The sequence below is a fragment of the Hippopotamus amphibius genome, chromosome 2 (assembly GCF_030028045.1).
Source record: "Hippopotamus amphibius kiboko isolate mHipAmp2 chromosome 2, mHipAmp2.hap2, whole genome shotgun sequence".
Lineage (NCBI taxonomy): Eukaryota > Metazoa > Chordata > Mammalia > Artiodactyla > Hippopotamidae > Hippopotamus > Hippopotamus amphibius.
Window position 1 is genome coordinate 25,281,988 of NC_080187.1, and position 19,216 is coordinate 25,301,203.

Sequence of the window (19,216 nt, forward strand, 5' to 3'; positions counted from 1 at the left end):
ATTTCCCAGCATTTTTCCCTTTTCTAGTCCCACACCCACCTTCTTTATCTCTCACCTGGATTCCTGTAGCAACCTCCTACCAGATCGCCCTGTTTCCAGTCTATTCTCTCTCCACCAACCAATCTTGCATCATCAAAACCTTTAATGACTCATCTCCTATAACTCAGTGTCCAAATTCCGTATCAAACTTAATCAAAATCCCACCCCTTTATTTCATTCCACATCCATGCCCTGTCACTAAGCAATGCTGAAGTACTCACAGTTGCCTGAATAAGCCATGACGTGTCAAAGGCTTCTATGAAACAACCCTGCCTTGGAATGAACTAATTTGCTTGCTTGTACCGCTCCCCTACCCTCAACCCTCACCTACCGAACACCGTTATCAGCCAAAACTCAGCTCAAGTCGGCCTCCTCTGGGAAGCCTTCCCTCCCCATTACTCCCTTCCTCTCCTTATGCTACCCTGATACCTGCACATCCTGTTAGTACTGAAGTAATAGGACTCCTTAAGGGAAAAGCTGAATTAGCCATAGCACCAAACACAATGCCTGGTTCATAGTACCTACTCAAACATTATTCTGAACAAATATTTTTGAATGAATCAATGAGTAGCAGTTTTCTAAATGACTTCTTAGTTGGTGGAACAAGAAGGCATGAAGTCAGACCTCGCAAAAGTTAAAACTCCATCTCCCCCCCCCACTCCTCAATCAGTCCAGCTACTCCCCCATCCCTCTCCTCAATCAGTCCAGCTACCTGGTGCCCTCAAGTTGGCCAGAGCTTCTTATACTCAATAAGCATCTCCACTCTTCTCCTCTTCAATACTTTCACAGCCTAATGCCCATATCACTTCAGCAAGATCTTAGCAAGAAAACAATCTGGTGGTTCCCATGAAAATTCAGGTCTAAATCAGTAGGAACAAAAATCAGCTTTCTATCCCGCCTCTCTTGTCTTCTCCCCCAAATTATACCTCAGAAATGCTCTCCTAATTCTAGCTAGTACATTTCTTTTTCATCATACACCTCCCCTCTACCCCCCCAAACTAAGCCTGTCCTGGGGTTTGGGTCACTATAAGCACAGATTCCTATGCCCCAGGTTATTGACAAACAAATTCTCAGACCTGGAGAGGCCCCAGAGGTATGCCTTTTAAGATCTGTAAAGAACTGAAGCAACTGGGCTATCAGACATTGAATTAAGTCAGGGTTTAAGCTTCATAGTTCTTTGGGCTTAGGACGTGGCTATTAGTGTGCAAGACAAGTTACAAAATGTTTCAAACAAAGCTATACTTACTTTCACCAAAATCATCCTGGTGGATTTGCTGTTCCATGATTGGTTCAAAGTCTTTTGTCATCATAATTAGGGTCTGTTGACCTTGGAAGAGCACAAATAAGAATGATTCTGTTCTCACTTAGCAAATCTGCCATTCTGTAAGTATCTACAGCACTGGAAGCTACGGAGCTAGAGTGGAGGAGTTTATAATCAAAATAGGGAAGACAAAATTCATTCAAAATGTTCTGACTCTCATTAAAAAAAAAAAAGTTTTGCCTGGATGAGTCACCTAGTGCTCATTCTCAGCTACACAGCCCTCCTCCACTAACTTCAACAATGCTATCACCAAGATATCTCTTCAAATGTATATACCTCATCAGGGTGCTAGTTTACAGAAACTCATCTGGAATGAAAAGACTTAAAGGAAAAAAAATAGGACTGGGAGAGCAGTTCTTAGAATCAGTTTATTTTACGCAGCAACTCTTCTTCTTAGAGTAGGTTAAAATAAATATTGCTGACATTTTTAACCATAACTATGGACTTAGCAGCAACTTCTTAAAACAATATGTTAAGAAGTAAAACTTAACTCAAAAATACCACATTCCCTATAGATTACCACGTTAGTATCCTTGTTCCAAGAAATATTTTTTTGAAACCTAAGCACCCTAAAACTTAAGCCTGTGAGATATTAAGAGTCAGGTTTTATAAGAGTCAAGAGTTAGGGACCAGTGACATGCTTACCTGTGGCAAGAAGCACCAGTTCTTGGTCAGGACTCCAACTTATGACAGAGATACCACTGGCTACACTCCCAACACATTCCAGCTGAGAGAGACATTTAAAATGTTAAGGGAGATATGAAAATATAAGTGTCTCAGTAAATATTTACCATGACCTTAATCAAAACAATTAAACACACAAAGGTGAAATTATTCAGTAAACATTTATTCAGTAACAGGTATTAAGAGACCAGGCATGACACAGACCATAGGGACTGGAAATGACTACGGCCACTCCATTCCTCCCATTACAGAGATAAAAGTTGCCTCTATAGCAGCATTAGGGCTGTAACTGAGGTCTCTGGGAATTAATTGGGGGCTCAGAGCAGAGAATGACAAATGGCCCAGGAAAAGTCCAGGAAAGCTTCTCTGAGGAGGTGCTTTGAAGGGTAGGAACAGGGCCAGGAGGAAGAGGCTGGAGGAAAAATGTTCAGTTAAAAAGAGCAGTTAAAAATCAGCTGCAACTAGAGCATAAGATATACATACACACAGGAATGATGTGGGTGTGAGGTGAGGCTAAAAAGGAATTTGGGGAACAGTGAAAGGTCTCATAAGGCACAATAAAGAACATGGATTCTGTCCTGCAGACACTGATGCCACAAATAGGGAGGATCAGCTCCAACTGATGGAGACCAATGGATTGGAGGAACTCAGTAATTAGGAAAAAATTCTACAAAATGTTTTGAAAGTAAAAGCATACATTTTAAATGTGAGAAATACTAATTAAGCTACACTTGATGGCTTTGACATTTCTCACCATGAACAGAGAGTAAGATTTATTGTTGTACTAAATGGAACCATTAAAAGCAAAGGTGCCAGCTTTAGACTGCCAGGGTTCAAATCCCACCTGATAACTGACCTTGGCCTAGTCATTTAAGCTCTCTGTGCCTCAATTTCCTCTTCTGAAGAAAGGAAAAACAATCTACTTCATAAGGTTGCAGTGAAGATTAAATACAATTTTGCATGAAAAACACTTGAAAAAGTGCCTGGCACATTGTAAACGTTTAATAAACGTCAGGAGCTATTATTATCCTATGACGAGTAATGTGACTCTTGTGACACATCAGTGTTAGAAAAGATCACAACTAGGAGAGTAATCAACAAAGTTTAAAAAGCTGTCAAGAAGGTGAGGTTAGGAATCCAGAAACTCAACCGTACGCTGAGTACAGAAGGAGGCAAATGGTTGAAATCTACCTCCTCTGGTAGTTATTAAACGTGCACTTAATGATAGCGTATCACTTTAGCACCTGTAGTTCAGGGACTCTAAAGTTAGCCATCAAGGACAGGCTTACTCAGCATTCATAAAAGAAAACATAAGCTATATAAACATTTCAAAGACTTCACAAATTGAGAAATAAAGGTTACAACTCAGGATCAGATTCTAGTAAGAGGTGAGCTATACCACACAAGAATGGCCAGGTTTGGGTTTTTGTTAAGTTCTTATCTGGAATGTTCTGATTGTTCTATTTAATAAATGCAGTAGACAAAACTGAGTTCTAGAAGAATCCTGAAATATAGCTAAAGGCATGTCAACAGTTTTATGTAAAGATGTATATAATGCAAAGACTCTAAACTTGCAAGATGCTTAAATATTATGGCTCTTGATATTTTAAACTTCTATGAAAAACTAGTGATGTGAGAAAAAAAAAAGCGTTTGAGGATGCCTGAGATTTCCTCCTCACTGGTCTCTTCCACTTACCTGGTGTGTGTTGAGATTGCAAAGTAGGACATCTCCAGAGGCTGTGGCCACACACACAGACTCGTGATCCAGCAAGTCCTGAACACCAACAATGCAGCCGCTTCCATCCTCTGGGAGAAAGCCTTCTGCCACCAAAGGAATTTCATTTTTCACCTTTCACCGAAACAAACAAATAAGCAAATTAAGTCAATCTATTTTCAAGAACATTTCATAACATTTCCAGAAATACTTTTTAATGCTTCTTTTATATTATAAAAGCTTTCAAAAATGTTTTTTCCTAGGTTAAAGTCCAAACTTTCATTTGAGAAGTATCACACACTACCACATTTAACACGTGAAACAGTTAATGTGACCTTTGTGCCAAACAAACATAAAACAAAAGCCTGGTATCTTTGAAAATATACAATAAAACATGAAGCTAACAACTATGATTTTCTAAAATTTACACAGTATGGGGAAAAGTGACTAAGAATGTAATCACCTAAAATACATTAGTAGCAAAATATAATTAAAGGAAGATATCAGAATCGACCCCAAAAGCATTTAAATATACATATGCTCAAGCTCCAGCTGAAGATTCTGATTTAGCTGGTATGGGACGGAGACCAAAACAGTTTAAAAAGCCCTACAAGCAATTTGCATTTGCATTTCCACTTGAGAACTGTTATAAATAGTATTTACGTGATAGAAAGGTTAAAAAGTAGGGCACCCCCACAAAATATAATGTCAGAGTTTTGCCAGCTTAGATTAAAATAGAAGCAGACTAAAAGACAGGGTACTATTTAAGTGATGTCTAATATGATATCAGTATAAAGCAAAGGGAGTATTTATTTGGGGGGACGTGAATTCAGAGAGATTTAAAGGAAAGACTACTTGGGGAAGTTTGGAAAAAGATAAGTCAAGAGTCATGCCAGGGACTACCCTGGTGGCACAGTGGTTAAGAATCCACCTGTCAATGCAGGGGACACGAGTTTGATCCCTGGTCAGGGAAGATCCCACATGCCTCGGAGCAACTAAGCCCGTGCACCACAACTACTGAGCCCACGTGCCACAACCACTGAAGCCTGAGCACCTAGAGCAAGTGCTCTGCAACAAGAGAAGCCACCAAAAAGAGAAGCCTGTGCACAACGAAGAGTAGCCCCCACTCGCCACAATTTAGAGGAAGCCCGCGTGCAGCAACAAAGACCCAATGCAGGCGATAAATAAATAATTAATTAAAAAAAAAAAAAGCCATGCCAAGTGCTAGCATCCTCCATCAAAAACTTACCGCTCTTGTGACAGGGTCTACTTCTATTAGTCCATGTTCTGAGCCAATGAGCACTGTGCCCTGTTCAGTTCGGAGACAGAAGCACTGAGGTTTCCCTGAAGCCTGAATATCCCTGAACTCCAGGCTCCGAAATAACTTTAGATTTCTCATGATGAAGCAACTGCTGAAAGGAAAGCACAAATATCCCTTTACGAAGCTTTAATTTCCCTGAGCAACAGAAATAGCTTAAGACCAATAAATGACACTCCAATATAATCAAAGTGATTCAGGGAGCTGAGAAGTTAGAATAACTAACAAAACACAGAGACGAGTGGTAGCAACCTAACCAATTGTGTAAATCTATGGTTATACAATTGAGGCTGTGAAATCTATTTTACGTCGCACTCTTTGGAAGAGGCAAGATTCTCAACTTCAGAGTTTTTTCTTCAAAAAAGATTTAACATCAGTTATTCTTCAGGAAAGTTGAGAAAAACACAATGAATGAGAAAACAGTTTATTTCTGCATATGAGGATATTTTTATAACTTGACAAATTTATAAAACCATATAAAAATCCACATATATATACTGGCAGTTGAAGAAAATAAAATTCCTTTAATATCACCAACTACATTTATTTACAAACTAGCTTTACATCTTCATTAAAAAAATTAAAACTGAAATCAAACAGAGAAATAAAGAAAAGCATTTATTGTTCTCAAGGAGAAAAGAAGACACTATGAAATTACAACAGTATACTTCAAAATGATGACCAACAATTCGAGGAGCTTGATAACCTGATATAACTATTTCATATAACTCCACTTTCCTGGCCTGGTTTTCACTAGGGCAATAGAAAAGCTTAGAAAAGAAGGATCAATAGGAAATCTACTTTGGTCTGGCAAAATCAGACTTGTTTTAGTGCATAACATTATCTAAGAGGAAAAAAATTTAATGTGCTATATATTTATATCCAGATGCCTTTAAGGTTTATACTGTAACTGGAAGTCCCTAAATTATGTTGGGGGGACAATTACACAGACCACACTGGGCTTACTGTCACCTTAATCCAAGGTGAAATCTCTCATCCTGCATTTCATACATATGACAATGAAAGAATAAACATGAGTTAATCCTTATACTACAGAGCAGGTAAAATGTTAAGTGTAGTATGAGTGAGACAACACAAAATGTGGGTTAAGAGGAAGGCAAGACCACACATGGTGGAAGTGAGGAAGAGAATCAAGGCAGATAACAATTTTGTAAGCTTTTGTGACATGTATATTCAAGACCTTCTGGAAATTAGTTGAACCTGTATTGTACCACACAGACTTTTAATTTAGATCGAATTCTATATAGAAAGCTTGGGTTTTTTAAAGCATATAAAAATTACATTATCTTTCATCTTTAAACAACATAAAGATGACCACTGACAGATCTGAAAGAATGGGTAGATTTGAGATGAGAGGATGTCTGGCTAGAGGAGAGTAAACAAGGGGTAGAGTAGCAAGAGATGAAAACAGGCAACAGAGGACTAGATGTATTTCATGCTGGTTTAGCTAATGGTAATTATGCTGTTATTGTTGCCATGATCAGATGATCAAAATGTCTACCTGTGAACTTGGATTCTATTCACCAATAACCTGTGGAGCTCTGGGGTCCATGGACCCCAGCATAAGAATTTGGAAGGTAAAGGCAAAAGAAGCCAAGGAGGACTCCTTTTTTCCTGTTACCTTGCTGTTTCAGTCAATGTCACCCCAGCAATGGGCCTTCATCCTTCCAGGGGCCATTGGTCTCAGTCTCTAGCACTCCCAGGACCAGCCTGATAACCACCCCCACAGAGGTACCAGCGCTAATCAGGCAGGTGCCCCCTCCAGGTTCCTGAAATCCAGTAACATGGAGCGTCTCCTCTGAATTCCAGAGTTATCAACACCAGCTTTACAATGCCTCTCCTCCAAGGTTAGATCATGATAACCCCAATGACTTCCCTTCTTTTGATCCTCAGACCTAGTTAAGTGTTGCAACTTTTTCCATCAGTTTTAGTTACTTCACTGCTCCCTTTTGCTTTTTGTTCCTCCAGCAGCTATTTAACCAATTCTTTGTATTAAATTGTTGAAATACTGTGTGGTTTCTACTTTCCTAACTGCACCCTCACTGACAAACACAGTGAACAATCCACTGAGCTCAAACCACTGAGCTCTCAAAATCACTGGCTAAGTGTAATAGGGAAGGACCTTTTGTACTCTATTACAAGTTAATTACTAAAGGGATGTAGCCTATAAGCTTAAATTATACAAAATGACCTAACTCTCACAACTCTGCCTCCCAGGTAGTGAGCATTAAACTAAAATACTTTGTTTCGCCAAGAAACATCCTGACCAGGACCACCCTTGAATGACTGCAGGGAGGAAAAAATTAACACATCCCCTCTGGAGGCTTTTTGGAACCAGGAAATGTTTGACTTTACTCCCTCCCCTTTTAGTAAAGAAGCCTGAATTCTAACTCAGGCAAGATGGTTCTTTGGGGCACAAGCCCACCATCTTCTTGGTTTGCTGGCTTTCCGAATAAAGTTGTTATTCCTTGCCCCAACAACTTGTCTCTCGATTATTGGCCAGTCGTGCGGCGTGCAGTATGAGCTTAGACTGGGTAACACAAGGGCCACTCATCATTCACCTCCCTCCTCCCCAACCCTTCCAGCCTTAAAACGAACTCTCTAAATTTTCACACCTGTTATCCTTATTCCCTTATCTTCTCAGAAGTGTCCGACTCCCTTTCAAGACCAGGAAAGGAGACCCCCCTCCAAATTCCCCCAGGACCTCGGCTTATCAGTACCCTTTTTAAAAAAAATAAATAAATTTGTTTATTTTTGGCTGAGTGGGTCTTAGTTGCTGCGCCTGGTCTTCCTCTACTGCCGCTAGTTGGGGCTACCCTTCCTTGCAGTGCTCGGGCTTCTCATTGTGGTGGCTTCTCTTGTTGCAGAGCACCAGCTCTAAGCGCACACTTCAGCAGTTGTGGCACGAGGGCTTCAGCAGTTGTGACTCGTGGGCTCTAGAGCTCAGGCTTAGTAGTTGTGGTACACGGGCTTTGCTTTGCAGCATGTAGTATCTTCCCCGACCAGGGCTCAAACTCGTGCCCCCTGCATTGACAGGCGGATTCTTAACCACTGCACCACCAGGGAAGTCCCAGTACTCTTTTACACCTGCAATCTCCAACTCCCCTGCCCTTAATGACTCATCCTTTCTCAGCCCTTACATGTGCTAAAGATCTGTCCACACAACAGATCAATCGTGGATCCTTTCTAAAATTTCTGACAACTTCTCTATTTTCTTCCCTTGCTTCTTCATCCATCCACCTCTTGGCTAATTACAATGCCCATGACCACAAGTACCAAATGGATCACTAATATGCTTACTACATCTAAACGTCTAGCCCTGACCTCCAAACTGAACACTAAACTCACATTTTCAACCTCCCGCTGTTATCACGAGTACTTCTCAAAAGCATATCAAATGCAACCTGTTAAATGAAGTAGCTGCTATTCTCCACCAAACTAGTTTCCCCTCTGGCACATGGCACGTCTACTTTCTCTGTCCTCCAAGCTAAAACAGTGTCTGCTTGCCTCTTGTCCACCCCTTCACAGTAAACTACTCACTGGTTACTGTCCTGCCTGTCAATGTACAGTTTGAATCCTTTACATAGTACCGTAATCCTACGATCCGGTTTGCTAAGTGCTAGTTCTGGACAAGAGATGCCTGACAGTCACTGCCTGCACGGCGGTCACAGCTTAACGGAGAAGAGGGGCACATAAAATACCACACTATATGGAGAAGCACAGGGAAAACATCTCTAAGAAAAAACTGCAGATGCGAGAAGTGACTCGCAGCACAGCACCTGAACTCCTACTACGGTCACCTTCTACCATGCATCGTTTCGCTTTAACTGGTGCATCAATTGGTTTAGCGGTGTGCTCCGCACCTGCAAGGAATCCGGAGGCTGGGTGAGCGCGCCGCTGGGGGAGCAGCACGTCACTCCCCCGCCTGCCGCGCCGCGCAGAACCCGCTGACGGCCGCGGGTGCAGCAGGCGGCAGGTCTGCAGAAGAGAACTCGAGGGCCGAGGGCGGAGGTGGTCACGCCGCACTCCACTCCCTAGCCTGCAGCAAGCAGAAGCTGGGCGCTGGGCGGTTCCCTTCATGCAGGACACCCTCTGACGGACAAAACCCACTGCCGGGCCCCTCACCCCAGCTAGGCCGCGCGGATGCTCACCTGCGCCGCGCTCTGAGGACCCCCACACAGCGACGCGTCGGCCCACGGCTGCGCACGCGCCTCTCTCTATCCGCTGCTGCTAAACTCTCGCGATACGCACTGGGTATCCAGGCCGCCCGGCCTGTAACGGCCGAAGCGGGGCGGAGGGGCGGCCGGCAGGACACTGACTCGCGAGCGAGGCGAAGCGAACACGCGCCGAGCGGCGCGGGAGTGACGTCACGAGGCGGAGGGGGCGAGCCCTGCCTCCCTCTTCGCCCTGCACGGAACCAGGAGGAGCTGCGCGGGCCACCGCCCCCTACCCCTACATCCTACTGCCCAGCCTATTGTATTCGGCCCCCGCTTTGACGTCAGACCCCAAAGCTCAGTAATTGGCGCCGGTGGGTGGAGCCTACGGGGCGTGGTGGGGGGGGCAGCGCGCGTGCGCATAACGCGTGTTCCCAGCCACACGCCGGAACGACGCCCTTCTCGGTGGCGAGCGGGAGGAAGAGTCCCGGTCCCGGAGGGCGGGGTTTGCAGCAGCCGGGGTCGTCATGGCTACCGAGCCCGAGACCCCTGTGGCAGCCTTGGCTGCGAAGCCCGCGGTGCCATCGCTTGTGGATCGTTACTTCACTCGCTGGTACAAAGCGGGTAAGTGGAGAATGATTGTCAGTCTCTTCTGGGCCCAATTTGTCTGACACCATAGGGACTGTGCTGACAGATCATAAGCCACACGCGCCCTCCCCAGCGCTTCCTCCCCACGTCAGAAGGAACGGGGTCTCCCTGTTCCCCTCTAGGCCAAGGGAATGGCATTTGCAAAGACGTGGAAAAACAGGGTGCATCCTGGGTTGGGCGAGTGCCGTGCGAGTTCACGAGGGTGGGTTGCTGGCGAGAAGATGGTAGACTAAGGTGAGATCCCCAAGGGAGGCAGGAGCTGGACTGCAATCTCCTTGAGTGCCTGAAGGGATCTGAGGGGCTCAGTCCTCCCAGAAGAGGCCATACATAAAATGATTTAAATAATTAGGTCGAAACTAAGGTACAGGCACAGGGATGGAGAGAAGAAGGTGGGTTAGAATACAGGCATTTAGGAAGCAGAATCTAACAGTTTTACTTAAATGTATTACACATTTGCTGCTTAGAGGTAGGTATCCTGTTGTACAGCTTTGTGTATCCAGCAAATATGAGTGATGGGAGCATCGCTGGGGACTCTCCTCTAGCCCGTACTTGCTCCTGTTCATTCAGGGATAGTAAGTGTACCCATTTTCTACAATATTGAAGTATTTTATAAAAGCATACGTTTTATTAGCCAAAATTAGTGTAGCCAACTGTCTGGTTTACCCTGAATTGAGGGGTTTTCCAGAATGTGTGACTTTCATTCACTAACATCAGGACAGTCCTGGGCAAACCAGGATGAGTTAGTCACTCCAAAATTGACAAACAAAACATGCTACTCTATTATATAAAGAAGGCATTACGCATCACTTTTTCTAGTAGAAATAATGAATGTACTCATTTTAAAGTGAGGATAAAATAAGACGGAGCAAAGAGTTAATTACCACTTTAACACTGAATGAGTGATTCCATCTGGGCCAAATTTCTTTAACTATGTTAGGAAGCCTTTAGGTATATCTTTTTGAGTTTTGAAGGGATACCAGTGACATATGTGTCCAGTCTTCATGATTAACCAGACCTGCAGCAGGCAGAGATTGGGCGCTAGGGGGACCCCCACTATGAACCAAAGAAAGTACCACACAGTGGTAATAGCTGTTGACTCAACAGCCTTCAGACTTTTTCATTTCTTCTAGATGTCAAAGGAAAACCCTGTGAGGACCACTGTATACTACAGCATTCTAACCGGTAAGCAAGTTGGGAATTTTAAATTATCAAAAAAAATTTTTTTATGGTATTGTAGCCTGGTGTGGTCTTGTATTGAATAAATATTCATTAAATGAATATCTTCCAGTGTATTGTGATGGTATTATTTATAATAGGAGTTTGGTTGACAAGAATGAGTCTTTCAATGCCTACTCTAAACAATGAAACTTGATTACCCAAACATCCAAGTGGAGGACCACACCCTCAGTCCGCTACTACCTCAAGTCACCAGGCTGTGCCTGACCACTGAATCGCCAAAGCCCATGGAGAGGGCTAGGGTAGAAGCGCAGATGGTGTCCTGTGCATACGGGCATGCCTTACTTCTCTCTCTGCTGCCTCAATGCTATCTAAACACCTCTGGTGCTCTTCCCTTTTGGAGGAAGGAAATTGAATCCCATTTTCTCCATTTTTATTATTGCATTCTTTTCTTCAGTTAAGCTCCAGTAGTAGCCAGAGGAACATGGCGGGAAGTGATAGGTTGACTAAACAAATGTCAGCTCAGCTATTCTTGTGCCAATAGGAATACTGTGTTACCGGAGGAGAATGATACCAGGCAATAACACAGGGTCCATTTTTGCTCCTCGTAGAATATGTGTCATCACACTGGCAGGATCTCATCCAGTTCTTCAAAGTGGAAAAACAATTAAAAGCATTTCTTATCAAATCAGTACCAACTGTAGCAGACTTCAGAACAAAGTCTCTGGGAAATTTAAGCGGGTATGTTCCTGTATTTCTCTCCTTAAATCCTCTATTATCATCATAATGGTAGAGCCAGCCAATCCTAGAACCCAGTCAGGTGTGCTCAGCATACTTCCCTGGCAGTTAGAGATGGTGTGAAGTATATTTTATAAAGAAATTCTCAGACCAAAACAATGAGGTATTTCAGAAGGTATGTTACCTGTCATAGTAGGCTCTGTACCACCATCCCTGTCATCCCCAGGATGAAGGATGGAGGAGGTGGGCCTTTGAAAGAACAGCTCTAATACCAATATAACAAGATATTTTGTCCCTTCTCATTTTATTAAGCCAGTATTTCGAATTCTATAAAAGTTAGGTGATCGATACTTTATCATATATTTTCACATGTGAACATGTGAACTTAAAAGAAAAAAAAGTCCTGAGGTAGGGGGGAAAAAAATCAATGAGAAAATATCCAGCATTTGCTTCATATCATTTCCCATTCCTAAGTGATTGCCGATTTAATACACATGTAGCTACACCCTCCACCTCCACACAGTGTTCAATTATAGAAAGTTACCTCTGCCCTCTACAACTCTAGGCAAGATGGACATTTTATTATCAAAGGAGGGTATCCCACCAAGGACAATTCAGTACCACACTAGAGTATCCTGACAAACCCCGTGGATAGGAAAGTTTCAGTGGATGATTTAGGTCCTTCATTTACGGAGTTCATACTAAGAGTTTCTGCTGATTGCCCTCACTGTTCTAGAAGACCTTGTTTATACTCCCCTTTGTAGGCCCTAAGGCCCCTAATAACCTGCCTTGTAATTATTGATTTTTCCTCACTGGGGAAGCAAATGGACTTTAAAAAGCATGGACCATTCTTAAAGGTCTACAAATTACAAGTAAAATACTTAGTGCTTGTGATGTTCCTGTGATAAATCTTTGTCCAAAATAGTAACACTGTTGTTACTACTGAGGGACAGAGAGGGACCTGCATATGGAACCCATTGTAGATAAGCTGTGATCACATCTCAGCACTGCCCATCGTTTATTCTCCCAAGGGAGGTGACAAAAAGGGGTTAAAACACTTCTTTCTGACACAGACCCAGTGGAAGACAAACCATCTGGGCAGAATCCCCAGCCCCTCCTGCCAAAAGTGGGGAGTCACACTGCCTAGTATTTGAAACAAAGTACCCACAGGCAGAGGAGTGAAGTGCCTGTGGTAACACCTGAATGCTGTCTAATAATGTGAGTGGGAAAGAGGCCATAAAGAACAGCATCTTGACCTCAACTGTTCACTGCAGTAGAAATTCTGGAAAAAAAGAGCAACGCATGAGACATGCTTGCATCCATTTCCCATGAGCATCCTTGTAGATATTTGTCAGAACCTCTCCAGATATATCCACAGAGTGGAGTACATGAAGCTGTAACCATGCCACAACTTTCAAACAGATATGTGTGAAAATGTAGCATTTGCTAGTGGGTTATAAGATAATGGGTAACTTACTCTTTTCTGCTACTAAAACTTTTTTATTTTTTCCAAACTTTCCTCAAAGTACACTTTTTTAAATTAGAAAAATATCCCTTCTTCAGAAAGTCTTAGAGATTGATCTAATAAAGAAGTTCCCTTACCTATTAAGTTCTAATATAAAAATAAGGTAGGAACGTTAATGAAACTAACCTTGTACAATATTGCTGTCATTCTCTATAATGTTGAATTTTATATTATTGCTTATTGATAAGATTTTCCTACCTTTTTGAAATCTTTGCAATTGGCTATATGTAGCTTTCTCATGTATAATTAAAGTATAATAAGTTAAGATAAAATATATCCTTATAACTAAACTACCTATTATCACATGTGTCTTAGTATTCTTTTGCCCCTAGAGCCTAGTGTGGTGCCTGGCCCATAGAGGCATTTAATATATAAATATTTGAACAACGAGTGGTTTCTCGTACTTAAGTCATTTTTATTTGAAAGAGTAATTGCAGGAATATATCCTGTTGTAACTCTGAGGGCTGCCTCACAAAGAAAAGTGAAAATGTACATCCATTAATTTTTTCTTCCCTTTTATTATCAGGGGGCACAGTTTCTAACAGAACTTGCACCTCTGTGTAAGATTTACTGCTCAGATGGAGAAGAATACACCATATCTAGGTGAGTTACTTTTTCACCGCAGTTTTGGAGAAACAAAGGAAGTAATATTTTTCTTCAAAGCAGTTTTTTCTTTAAATAGCTGTGTTAGAGGACGGTTGATGGAAGTGAATGAAAACATTCTCCATAAGCCATCTCTTCTTCAAGAGAAGGTAAAAGGGGCTGGGGAAGTATGATCCCATCCACATACTTTTTGTCTGAGTTTTTATCATTAGACAGTATTAAATATTCTATTTCCCTTCTAGCCATCCACTGAAGGCTACATTGCAGTTGTGCTGCCCAAATTTGAAGAAAGTAAAAGCATAACAGAAGGGTTACTGACACAAAAACAGTATGAAGAAGTCGTGTTGAAACGCATCAGTGCCACAACAGCTACCTCTTGAGTCCTGAGCTGGAGTAAAAAGCAGCCCAGCATTCTTCTCCTTACCTGTACTACCAGCTGGTGCACTAAGGAAGAATCAGCATAGGTGAAGCATACTTCACACCCGGCCATTCGCAGGGAGGCCTGATCTTAAAACCTGATCTAGTTTTCTTCTTTGTCTTGCATAAGAACCTTGATTCCATATTGTCTTCAACCTCCCAGATCTACCTGCCTGTGTACTCACTCTGTTCTTGTTTTGCTTTTTCTCTTTTTATCATCCTGTAACCCATTAGTAAATACTAGGTTTTGACATAATTCTGTTTGAATGTTATGGCATGGTTATTGTTTTTGCCTCAATTTTCCATCACTTTGAACTTGAGAAACAACTGGCCTCTCTTACCCAATCTGCTTCAGTGTGACACCACCGAAACATCTGGTCACAACCCTTTGTCCCAACTCCTCCCCCTTAGGTTGCCGGGAAGAGGCAGGGTGTAGAGTGTACCTTCTCTGTTCCTATGGGTTGGCCTTCATCTCTAAACAATGTAGCAGTGTAACACTGTGGCTTCTTAATGAGGTACACATGAAAAGGCTTTGAAAGGGGCTTTGCTAACATGAAAGTATTATAATGTGAGGTTAAGTAACATATGCATTTGTGGCCACTTAGCCTCACACTCTAGTTACAGGGTAACCAGCACAGAAGTTACTGTAATTCAAAGACACAGATGCCTTTGAACAGAACAAAAGCTTTCACATTATTTAAAAAAGAAAAAACTATGACTTTATGGTTTAAGATTGTATACTTGTTTACATTGAATTTCAAATAAAAGGACTTTTAAAGTTGTTATTTTTCCTTAAGGGCTGCAACACATACATACATATAAATATTTCTGTTTTTAAATAAAACGATTATCCTTGATGTGTAGATTCTTTTGGTTCTCCATCATCTTGTGCTGTTGAAGTCATAAGTTATCTGTTTCCTATCCCCACTTGCATTTAAATAAGAGACTATTCTCATTTCAGGTATGTAAACTATTTTGTAAATAAAATTTTAAAATTATTTTTGACTCACAAGGGAACTTCTTTAACCCTACCTCTCCCCTAAGTATACCCAGCAGACGTGATGCAGGAACTCTGTGAGCATCTCCTCTGAGAGTGCGATGAGCTGAAAATGTAAGCACAAGCCAGCAAATCCCCATGTCAGGAAGCACGAATGACTGCCAGAGATGTTGTAAAACAAAGGTACTAGAGATATTAGGAGACTTACATATCTATTTTACATACAACATTACTTCACATCATTCTCCCATTCATTCCATTGTAATTTAAGAGAATATTTTGGTTTCAGGGGAAAAAAAATCGTGTTTGATGATTTTTATGACGGTCATAATCAAGATGAGTGCATCCCCTTTTCTCCCCAAGGCCTACAGTACATTCAGGTTTCCTTCAATAAAATACTGACTAGCTAGTTGGTAGCACTGTGGTTCTTCAGGATCTTGTGCCTGCTGATGGCCTTGGCGACCCAGATCACGACCATCAGACAAGCTCCTAGAACCACTGCCGTTTGGCAACAGACATGTCCCATTAGATTTCAAAATAAATTTCAAAGCATTGGGATAAAAGCGCACAAAAACAAAGTTAACTAGACTGCATCATAAGGACAAAACTTATAACCAGATCCTTTAATCAAAACCCACCCCACAAAAATAAAAGCTTTAAATCCTAAAACTAAAAAGACTAAAGTTGTTTGTTTTATAATGAACATTCCAAAAGCACATATATAAAATGTATGCCTACTCAGAATTTATTTTAAACAGCTTAGTTCAGTTATTCTCTGTCTTCTGCCTTCTGTTCCATCAGCCACTACTCAGAAGTACAAAAACTACTTTTTTTTTTTCTTTTTCTTTTTTTTTTTTTATTTATTTTTGCATTGGGTCTACATTGCTGCACACAGGCTTGCCCTAGTTGTAGAGAGGGAGTGCTACTCTTCATTGCAGTGTGTAGGCTTCTTATTGTGGTGGCTTCTCTTGTTGCGTAGCACGGGCTCTAGGCACGCGGGCTTCAGTAGCTGTGGCTCACGGGCTCTAGAGCACAGGCTTAGTAGTTGTGGCACACAGGCTTAGCTGTTCCACAGCATGTGGGATCTTCCTGGACCAGGGCTCGAACCCGTGTCCTCTGTACTGGCAGGCGGATTCTTAACCACTGCGCCACCAGGGAAGTCCCAAAAACTACTTTTTAAGCCACTAAAATGCGCTTCGGATTCCAGCTATTATTCCGGGCAGGCAGGCCAGCTCTGCTAACACAAGAACTAAAACCACGTGCTAGTGAGTTCCTCAGGATCCCGTGAGTGAGCTCCATGCCCCTGCTCTTGGGAAGGGAGAGGCACATGCATCACCACAGACTGTGCTCTGAGAAACCCTCACTGGAGAACAAACGTGTGCTCCTAGGATGGGTGATCTGTGACAGAGGGGACAGCAGAGGCCCAGGCATACTCAGTGGACAGGGGGATGGAAGGAAAGTCCACAGGTTTAAGGAAAACCCTGCATCACCCAGACTGCTGTGTTTCTGCTGCTGCACATTAGTGTCCCGGATGATAAGCTTAAATTTAAAAAAATAGGAAGTTAGGGTTAAATGTGTCAAAGGTGAGTGGATATTCAAAACAGCTTCTTTGGATTAGATTGTCATTGACAATAGGGATATTTGGTTTGACTTTTAAAGAACATTATTCATGGCCTTGTCCCATTTGAAACCACGCTGCGATTAGAAATATAGCAACTACTATGGCATTTATTATTTGTCAGGAAGCCTCACAGTCGGTTTCATGATCAGAAAATAAAGCAAGATTTCAGTTTGTTTTCCTTACAACATTATTGAATTTCTGAAATATGAAGGATCATTTGCTTTCTAAAAATGTCAGCTTTGTCACATGGTGTTCCAGAGATCTGACCTCAAAACCTTCTGAAGTCTTACCATCCACAGAATCTTTATTTGTAACTGAGACCCATCTGTTGTTTTCCATCTAAAGCTGCAAAGAATTAAGACAATTAGTTTCTGCTTTACTCTTAAAATAAAAATTGCAATATTAACAGTAGCTATTTTCTTTCGCATTTTCCTTTAGACTAATTTTTTAAATGTGAGTTTAAGATACAGCAATTATCTCACCTTCTTCAGCAGTTTATAGCAAAGTGAGAGAAGTTGGACCAAAAGAGCCGTCATGGATCTTGTCTTTGTAATACACTTATCAACCTATAGTGACAGAAAGCAAGCAAATCAAATTCTTACAAATGGGCCTACAAAAGACTTTATCATTTATTTAGTTTGCAAATGGCACAACTTCTCCATTATAGAAATCTAAGGGATCTCAAATGGTATATAGATTAAGGCATCTCCGCTGACTTGATGACCTGTGGCCCCAGAACACAGAAGCAAGGACTGCTGCCCAAGTCTCATGTCAATTTCACAGAACTCCAGGAAGAATGGATGGAAAATCAACCTGTTCTATTTCAGACTGTTTAAGGGCTTCTCAAAGTGCACCAAATAGTGGCAGTGAACCCCCTACCTTGCAGTTCCTTGCACTCTACTTTGTTGCATTCAAACTCCCTAAGACAAACAATAGGGGCCCTTCCCTCTGAGGGGTTTGTGCCCTGGTTAGTCAGGTGATGATGTCGGGATTTAAAGGTAGCTGCTCCGTGCTATGGAATTAGTCATGTCCAAGAACCTAATTTACTTGGTGAACGTGCTGCTTCCTGGGGTCAGTTATAACTGCAGATGATAAATGGTTCTTGCAGTCAAGGCAGGAAAAATGCAAATAAATTGTTCTTCTATGGGTATTAACACTTCATTTGATGAAAAAGGGGCTGGAAGCTCACCTAATAAAAAAGGAAGTGTAAAATTTTCTCAAGTGCCTTCCTGAATGTCCCACCCTCCCTTTTACCTTTAGAAACACTTGATTTTGCAGAGGTGTCTTAGTTACTGTCTGGAGCTGGTGGCATAGAAGAACAAGTGTTTATTTCCAGGAGAAGCATAAACTTATCATCATCTTTCAGCTGAAATGTGAATACAGAAGTTATAACAACTGTAATGAAACTCCATCTTGTAAACCTTAAATACCTTTATTACATACCCTCAAAGTGGGTATTTATGACATCACCATCGGGACCAGGCAGGGATACATGCATTACCTGTTTTGAGAAAGCTTGCACACTTGAAGCAAGCTTCAAACTCTCTTCAGCAAAAGCCTGGTAGAAAGGAAAAACATCCCTACGTTAGGTGTGTGTCTTATAGATAGTTGGTAAGAAATACACTCATGGATAATTTTCATATACAATTTTAAAACTTAAACCTAAACATAAAAGGTTTGTCATGAAACGCCTAAGGTTTTTATTGCTTCCAGGAAAACACTGTTTAACTGTATTCAGAAGCAGATTTCCCAGACCTGATGCAGAATCAGTCCCTGGAGAGGCTCCTCTACACCAGGACACCTCCAGTTACTATGGAGGATACAGACATGATACCCAGCCATAAAAATCATGTCTGGGCTTGTGAATGGATCCAGAGCTCATTTCATAATATCCCTAATTATAAAAGGGTGATGAATCTTGGAACATCAGTTCAAAAGTATTAGATGAGGTCAAAAGTATTAGATCGTTGGTTCCTGCTTCCAGCTCAGCAAGATAGAATTTGTCACCCATACATATTCTTCAACCAACCATTTGAGGGGACCAATTCAGATTGTCTTTTCACTATTCACCACACATTTTACAATTTAGTGAGGAGAACAGGATTTTGGGAATGCATATTGAAAAGTAAGGTTGTACAGTTTAGACAGGAATATTCAGGATAATTATTTTTAAATGGTACACAGAATCTTTTAGAATGAGAGATACTGTTGCAGAAATCAGTCCGTCAAGAAACCAAGCA

At 41.7% G+C, this 19,216-nt stretch overlaps 2 protein-coding genes across 6 annotated transcripts in view; one reads left to right on the forward strand and one right to left on the reverse strand.

The window, feature by feature from the left end:
• LOC130844230 (elongator complex protein 1) overlaps positions 1 to 9,507 on the reverse strand; it is a 58,946-nt gene extending 49,439 nt beyond the window's left edge. For 2 of the 5 annotated variants that reach the window (XR_009051218.1, XM_057720497.1), the window contains exons 1-5: positions 9,249 to 9,375; positions 5,008 to 5,170; positions 3,741 to 3,893; positions 2,006 to 2,087; positions 1,286 to 1,366 (exon numbers count right to left, since the gene is read on the reverse strand). Coding sequence is in view for 4 of the 5 variants with exons in the window: in XM_057720497.1 (XP_057576480.1) it covers positions 1,286 to 1,366; positions 2,006 to 2,087; positions 3,741 to 3,893; positions 5,008 to 5,157 (466 nt within the window). In the remaining variant the exon portion in view is untranslated. Of the gene's footprint in view, positions 1 to 1,285; positions 1,367 to 2,005; positions 2,088 to 3,740; positions 3,894 to 5,007; positions 5,171 to 8,876; positions 8,910 to 9,248 lie in introns of those variants that run through there. The other 3 variants (XM_057720496.1, XM_057720494.1, XM_057720495.1) reach the window with 3 other exon arrangements.
• A 185-nt stretch (positions 9,508 to 9,692) lies between these two features.
• On the forward strand, positions 9,693 to 15,342 carry LOC130843915 (protein Abitram). Its single transcript, XM_057719833.1, has 6 exons — positions 9,693 to 9,875; positions 11,030 to 11,081; positions 11,687 to 11,816; positions 13,865 to 13,941; positions 14,021 to 14,090; positions 14,184 to 15,342. Exons 1-6 carry the CDS (start codon positions 9,779 to 9,781, stop codon positions 14,319 to 14,321), a joined length of 564 nt encoding a protein of 187 aa, XP_057575816.1. The 5' UTR covers positions 9,693 to 9,778; the 3' UTR covers positions 14,322 to 15,342.
• Positions 15,343 to 19,216: the final 3,874 nt, after the last annotated feature.

Bases quoted from the DNA above. Each gene is read 5' to 3' on its own strand.
- LOC130843915 (XM_057719833.1), top strand. From the start codon at position 9,779: ATGGCTACCGAGCCCGAGACCCCTGTGGCAGCCTTGGCTGCGAAGCCC. The intron at 9,876-11,029 runs GTAAGTGGAGAA...CATTTCTTCTAG, and splicing joins CACTCGCTGGTACAAAGCGG to ATGTCAAAGGAAAACCCTGT. The intron at 11,082-11,686 runs GTAAGCAAGTTG...TGCTCCTCGTAG, and splicing joins ATACTACAGCATTCTAACCG to AATATGTGTCATCACACTGG.